A 7,474-nucleotide genomic window follows, 5' to 3' on the forward strand; every position below is an offset into this window, starting at 1 on the left:
AGGCATAAATAGCTGACAGCACAGGTGAGGCAGATGAGCAATCAAGGCAGGGAAAAGGAGGGGCTGAGAGGAGCTCAGACATGACACCAACTTTGAAGTGATTTTCAGAATACAGATGTTGAGAAAGCAGAAAGTAATTGTAGCAACGTGGACAAGAAACGGGAATTTGTAGTTCAAAGAACAAGAAGGATCACGAGCAAAAATGATCTAACAGAATTGGAAAAATTAAATCGAAGTTAATCAACCACAAAAAGAAAATTTATGAGAAACAATCAAACTAAAATCAATTAAAAAGAAACAACTTTTGGGAACTGAAGAACCTTAGACTTTAAAAAAACATAAAACTTACATGAACACACAACACAAACCTGAGTACAAAATATATGACCCCCCAAAAAGACCTGGATAAAAACGTATCCCTACATCTTGACATTGAATGCAAATACTACAAAGAACAAGACCTGAATGTGGTGGTTCATAAGGAAGGAACATCAGCAATTATACACTTCATATAAGAAGCTTGATTGGTAATTATGGCAAATAAAAAGATTTTCTAGCTCATAATGAGAAAAAATGTAAAGTCATTGCACTAGCAGAAACTTGGCAGACAGATGACGAAACTGGTCATCTTCAATTAGAGGAGTACGAAATGTCTTTTCTCAATAGGAAGAATGAAAGAGGTGGCGGGGTTGCCCCGTACGTGCACAAAGACCTGAAATGTAAACTTATCTATAACTTGAAAAAGCTTTCGATAATGTAATGGAAATTATTTCCATAGAGACCGTATCAGAAAATAACAAAAACCTTTTTATTAGTTGTGTTTATGGACCCCCAGGCACTTGTGTCAAGTTATTTGGAGAAACTGTCACAGAGTTGTTCCACAAGGTAGTTAACAAGTCAGTTTTTCTATGTGGCGACTTTAACATCGATCTTGGAATTATAAGTATTTCAAAAAATACAAGCGAGTTTATAAATTCAATGTACAGTCTGGGCCGATGCCAACAAGAAGCACAGCCCCCAACAACTATTGATATTTACAAATGTATGAAATGGACTCCTCGGAGGTGGAATTGTGAGAACAGATGTCAGTGACCATTTACCAGTTTTTGCAACTTATAAACACAACTATGTCACAACTCGACCAAAAACAGAAATTATACTAAGAGATCGGTCACAAAAGGCCCTGGAGGCACTAAAAAGAGATCTAAAGGATCAAAATTGGGATTCTGTATATGTAGAAGATGTAAATAATGGCAATAACTCCTTCATGAATATGCTTAGTGGCCTATATGATAAAAACTGTAAAATAAAGAAATTAACCAGAAAAGAGCACACAAACAAACAATGAATGACAAAAGGGCTACAGAAAAATACGTTTTCTTCGTACTGCTTCCTTTCATTTCCTCAGCAAGAGATGCCTTGTGTGGTTTTAATGTATTATGTCTATGTTTTGTCTGTAGAAATAAATAAATGAAATACGGATCCTCCTCTCAGCCCATGATGAGTTACTTTCTTCATGGAGCGGTAGCAGCGTGCACTAACGGTTACCTGGCCTGTGTTGAGACGTTTAGGAAAGAGAATCACGTCTCAGACTGATTCTATCTGACACTAAACATTAAACACATTTAGAAACACTCTGCCGTGGAGTCACTGAAACACAACTACTGCGCTCTTTGGCATCATGAAAACAGCAGCAGAAGCTGGAGGAGCTTCCTGGAAGAGGAGTAATGTTAACCATTAGCTGCTGCTCCGAGTTGCTGTTGACTCTGCCAGTGACGGCGTGAAGGCCGAACCAAAACTGGATTCCTCTGGTGAGGGGCGGGGTGGGCGGGGTTCTGATCAGCTGACAGCTAAAAGATATCTACTCATTTTGAACAGTCATGAAGACAATCAAACGGATTCTTTCTATTTTTTTTGTTCTCATTCTTCCTGTTATCCTTTTCTGACAGCTGAGAGTCAGCAGGTCAAACAGAGCAGCTGAGGTTGATGTAGTTCTACGATAAATGGAGGGGGGGTCATGGAACCACGTCCACAGACATAGTGGTCTTACAGATCCTCTCGTTACCAAAAACTGATCTGCTGGTGGCTTAAACGAGCAGGTGGATTATAAAAAAGACCTGAAGTTCTTCAGAACTCCATAATTTGTTCAGGTGATGTAAGCAGAACACCTGCAGACCCACAGTAAACATTACAGGTGTGCACAGGCAGGTACAGAGCGTGGGATCAAGCATGACTCAGCTGTTGTGGCTCAGGTCCTGATAAAGAGAGCAAACAGGACCGCTGCTGGTCAGAATGAATCGTCCAACATTCGTTTATTTTGAACCAAGAAAGTTTGTTCGATAGTTCTGATATTTTCCCACCAGAACCCGCACGACCCGACCTGCTGACTGACTCATGCTGTAGTGTAACGATGCAGACAGAAGGGTTCTATTTAAGAAACCATCAGAACCAGAGTCTGTGGTTCTGAAAGGACATTCTCTGACCCATAACACCCCCGATAACACCGGCTCAGTTTCCTCATCATTCAGCTGGAGTCTGCAGCAGAGGAGGATCAGCTGATGGTTTATTATTCATTAACCTTTATTTAACCAGGAAGTCCCACTGAGTTTCAAAAATCTCTTTTACAAGAGAGTCCTGGCCAACAGGCGGCAAAAAAGAGAGTAAAACAACATGAAATCGAGCTTTCAGCTGAGAGCTGCTTTGATGTCTGAAGCGGTTCTGTTTCTTCATGAACGATGGAGCAGCTGGTGGAGCAGGTCAGCCACTGATTGAAAGAGGCGGTTCGATTCTCGCTCCTGCCACCCAATTGTCGTTGTGTCCTTGTGCAAGGCACCCCCCCAGCCTCCAGTGTGGCTCCACTGGTGTGTGAATGTCCCGGTGACGGTCAGAGCGGCCGTGGGCGTGTACTGGCAGCCACGCCTCTGTCAGCCGCCCCAGAGCAGCTGAGGCTTCAGTAGTAGTTTACTGGACCCAAACATCAATGAGGAGTGAATGAATAATGGATGTACAATGTAAGCGCTTTGAGCGTCTGGAAAGCAAAAATCTAATCCATTATTATTATTATTATTATGAGAGCTCATTTCTGTTTGTCATGAAGAGACTTTTTCCAAAGAATGAATCAATGAACGCTGATCACGCCGATCATTTCTGCTCCGGTTCTGATGTTTGTTCCTTCTCCAGTGCTGGCCAAGCTGATGTGGGACCTGCAGTCCTTCTTGTCGGCGCTGGACTCGGAGAACCTGAGTTACATCGCCCAGGCTCAGAAGAAGTCACTGTCGGAGCTGCTGTCCAGACTGCAGCCTCACGAGTCTCCAGGTGACTCGAGCTCCGATCTGCTGCTGCTGTCTGGAGAACGCCACTGACCCTCACACGCTTGTCTGTCTGCAGTGGAAGACGCCGAGTACATGATCATGAGCTGTCCATCCTCATCTGCTAGCAACGATCCTCCAGATACACCTGGCACAGGTGAGGGGGGAGGGGTTATGGACTTGAAAAGTATTTTTTAACATCAGTAAAAAGAGATTCTGAACTTGAGTTGGTGATTAACACAAACAGAACCGGAACCAGAACCATTCAGAAACATGAATCCTCACTGAGGACGTGACACCAAGACCAGCCGACCTTTCTGCTGGAGGTCTTGTTTTTCTTTTTTCTTCTAACTTATCGTGTCCAACAGCTGATCAGTCAGATCTGAGCTGAGAGATTCTCGTGTTTGACAGATTTTACTCACACAACAGGAGTTATAGGTTGGATGCCAAACTGCATTTCGTTGCCCTGTACTCGTACATGTGTAATGACAATAAAGTTTAATCTAAACTAATCTTATTGAGTATAAACCTCTTTGTATTGAATGATACACTTTATTTATATTGGTTATGTTTGTATTTTTTATTTTTTTTGGACCAGATGGAAAAGAAGAAGAAAGGTAGTTTAGAGAAGGGCGATAGAGCGCCGTCCAGCGGCTGCTGCCCACCACTGAGAGAATTTCCCCATTGTGGGAGTAATGAAGGTTTTTTTTTGATTGATTGAAAAAAGAAGATGGTAACAGAGGATAAAACAACCAGGTACTGATTCAATCATTTAGTAAAATTTCAGGCTACAAAGTAAATAAAACAAAATCTTCCATCTTATTATTAAATGCAAATGAGAGGGTCAGTCCGCTACAAGATGCAATACAATTTAATGTAGTAACACAATTTGAATATTTAGGAATAAAAAATTTTACCTGATCTAGAACAAGTAGCGGAAGCTAATTATAATCTCTTAATGACAGAAGTTCACGACTCTATTGATAGATGGATGCCATTGCCGATATCTCTGATCGGAAGGATTAATACATTAAAAATGAACATATTACCAAAACTACTTTATCTATTTCAAAACATACCCCTTCCCCCTCCTCCTGCATTTTTCATTTAAGTGCTGGCAATCACTTACCACATTGGGTAAACATGGAAATTCAAGGATTAAATCTGCCTCTTCCCACATACATGTACTCAGACACAAAAGGAAAATTATTGAAACAAACCAAACACCCAATTCTTAAAAACATGATAAGAGTATGGAGTAATGTAAATGATTTTCTTAAAGAACCAGGCTGCATATCTCAATTCAGTCCATTGTGGGGAAATCAGCTATTTCTGCCTGGTAGAGCAGATTCAACATTTAAGTTATGGAAAGCCAAAGGTCTTGGGACGATACAAGATTTATATTTGCCGGAATCCGATATACTTTTGACCTTTGACGAACTGCAAACCAAATTTAACCTAGACAAGAAGCATTTCTTTAAATATCTCCAGTTTTACAATTTAATAATGTCTTACGCTTCAGAGAACTCTCATGATAGACTCAAGGCTTGGAATGGAGATTTATTGTTACAACTATCAGAAGGAGATTGGAGAGATGCATGTACACGGGCTAATAAAATATCTGTAAATACACATCTCAAATTGATTCATTTCAAGTGGTTAATGCGCGTGTACGTGACACCAGTAGATCTTAACAAATATAATGGAGATATACCTGATGTTTGCCCAAAACGTACAGAATGTAGGGGAACACTGATTCACTGTATGTGGGACTGTAGACAAACTGCACTGTTCTGGGAGGAGATAAGGTATGCCATAGAGAAGATCATTACTAAAAGAATAATACTTGACCCAAGGTTGTTTCTGTTTGGTCTATATCCTGAGAAGCACAACTACACCAATTCTGAGCAAAAGTTTATAGATATCTGTATACTTATTGCTAAACGGTGTATTGCATTATTTTGGAAGAATGTTTACAGACCGACTGTTTCCCAGTGGATCCGACAGATGTTATCTGCTTTACCATTAGAAAGAATTACATATATATTGAAGGGTAGACAAGAAAAGTTTGAAAATATTTGGAACCCATTCATTACGTACGTAAAATACTTGAACTTTTCTGAGGATATCACCAATGACTAAAGTGGACACTGTGGTTCCCAAACGCAGACATTTTTGAGTTGTCATTCAAATGATTGTTCTATTTTGAAATTAGAATAATAATGTTTACTCATATATGTGGTATGTTGCAATATCTTACCAATTCTGTAAAAGGCAAATGTGTTGTTTGTTTGTATTTTTTTACATGGCATTGTTAAAATCTTAATAAAAAATTTTTGGAAAAAAAAAAACAACCAGGTATAAATAGCAATCTGCAATGGGCGGGGGCTGTCTACACACACTCATAATTCAAATAATTACACACATACTTGTTGGCTAAGATAGTCTTCATATTTAAACTAGTCGAAATTTACACAATACAACTGCAGTTCACACACTTATGTATATAAAACCCACACATGTAAAACCTTTAATTCTGTCAACAATACAATAAGTGTAAAGGTGAGTTGACACCTGGGCTGGGTCGCCTTCGTCTCATGAGAAATTCACAATCTGTTTGGGATCTAGACCTTAATCTGTATCTAGACCTTAATCTGGATCTGGACCTTAATCTGGATCTAGACCTGAATCTGGATCTATACCTTTATCTGTATCCAGACCTTAATCTGAATCTAGACCTTAATCTGATTCTAGACCTTAATCTGTATCTAGACCTTAATCTGGATCTAGACCTTAATCTGTATCTAGACCTTAATCTGGATCTATACCTTAATCTGTATCCAGACCTTAATCTGAATCTAGACCTTAATCTGTATCTAGACCTTAATCTGGACATAGACCTTAAACGGTCACTAGACACTAATCTGAATCTAGACACTAATCTGAATCTAGAGTTTAATCTGAGTCTAGACCTTAATCTGAATCTAGACCTTAATCTGTGTCTAGACCTTAATCTGTGTCTAGACCTTAATCTGTATCTAGACCTTAATCTGTATCTAGACCTTAATCTGGACCTAGACTTTAGACGATCGCTAGACACTAATCTGAATCTAGACCAACACCTGTGCTCAGGTGATTTTTTATGTTTCATTGAGGTGGATGATGATGGAATGTACTCAGGGGGAGGGCGCCTGTCCGTCCCCACGCCAAGACCTCTCACCGAAGAAAAGGCAGCAGCCAGGATCCCCCTAAACCTGCCATGGGGCCGCGGAGAGTATCCGACCGCTGGGCAATCCCGCCAAGCACCCAGACCAGGGCGCAGAGGCCCTGGCATCGGCGGCGCTAGGGGGAAGCGAAGCGGGAGAATCGTTCGCCTTTGTGCCTGCTGTCTTGGGCTGACGTGTCCCGCGCCTGTACCCCTGGAAGTGGCCTGTTTGCCCCGTGGAGATTACTTTCGCGTCCGAAGCCGTGCCTGATTCCTGTGGTCGGAGGAAACCGGGAGCCTGACTCCCCTGTCAGAGCGGCACGTTTTCGAGTTTGCCGGAAGAAAAGCGACTCATCGAATCTGTTGGAAGTTCCGAGGGTGACGCGCTCCGCTGCCGAGTCATCACCGGAGACCGCGGAACAAAACTTTTATCTTTAAAGACTTTTTAGAATCACAGAAGCTGGACTTTCTGGGCATTGTAGAAAGCTGGATCCCTTGAGCTCAGACAGGTGTTCTGCTGGAACTTTTACCAGAAAACTGTCTGTGTTTAAATGTGCCGCGATCTGTGGGCAGAGGAGGAGGTCTTTTGTGTGTTTTTAAGTCATATTTTAATCTTAGACACCTTACGCCACCTTTACTTTTTAACTCTTTTGAGTTTTGTCTTTTTGATTCAGGGTCTTTCTTAGGAATTTTAATATATCGTCCTCCTAAGTTTGATGCAAAGTTTTAAACAGATTTTCCTGAACTGCTGTACACTTTTATGCCTAAATATGAGCACGTGTTGATTCTGGGTGATTTTAATATTCATGCATGCTGTCCTGACAAACCACTTGTCAAGGACATTTTTAATGTTTTAGATTCTTTTAATCTTGTTGCAGTGGGTTTCTGACCCAACACACGCTCATGGACATACGCTGGACTTGGCTCTCTCTTTTGGGTTTCCTCTCACCTCTGTTGAGAC

At 41.0% G+C, this 7,474-nt stretch overlaps 1 protein-coding gene and 1 long non-coding RNA gene across 5 annotated transcripts in view; one reads left to right on the top strand and one right to left on the bottom strand.

The window, feature by feature from the left end:
* si:dkey-220o5.5 (actin filament-associated protein 1-like 2) overlaps positions 1–7,474 on the top strand; it is a 26,357-nt gene that overhangs the window by 3,230 nt on the left and 15,653 nt on the right. For 3 of the 4 annotated variants that reach the window (XM_036213408.1, XM_036213410.1, XM_036213409.1), the window contains exons 1-2: positions 3,162–3,315; positions 3,388–3,465. In XM_036213408.1, coding sequence (XP_036069301.1) covers positions 3,162–3,315; positions 3,388–3,465 — 232 coding nt within the window. Of the gene's footprint in view, positions 1–3,161; positions 3,316–3,387; positions 3,466–7,474 lie in introns of those variants that run through there. The other variant, XM_024265305.2, reaches the window with a different exon arrangement.
* The window catches only part of LOC118599114, a 6,928-nt gene continuing 2,779 nt past the window's right edge, over positions 3,326–7,474 (bottom strand). Inside the window, exon 3 of the long non-coding RNA XR_004948405.1 lies at positions 3,326–3,456. This is a non-coding gene — a long non-coding RNA (uncharacterized LOC118599114). The remainder of the gene's footprint in view (positions 3,457–7,474) is intronic.

The sequence above is a fragment of the Oryzias melastigma genome, linkage group LG9 (genome assembly GCF_002922805.2).
Source record: "Oryzias melastigma strain HK-1 linkage group LG9, ASM292280v2, whole genome shotgun sequence".
Lineage (NCBI taxonomy): Eukaryota > Metazoa > Chordata > Actinopteri > Beloniformes > Adrianichthyidae > Oryzias > Oryzias melastigma.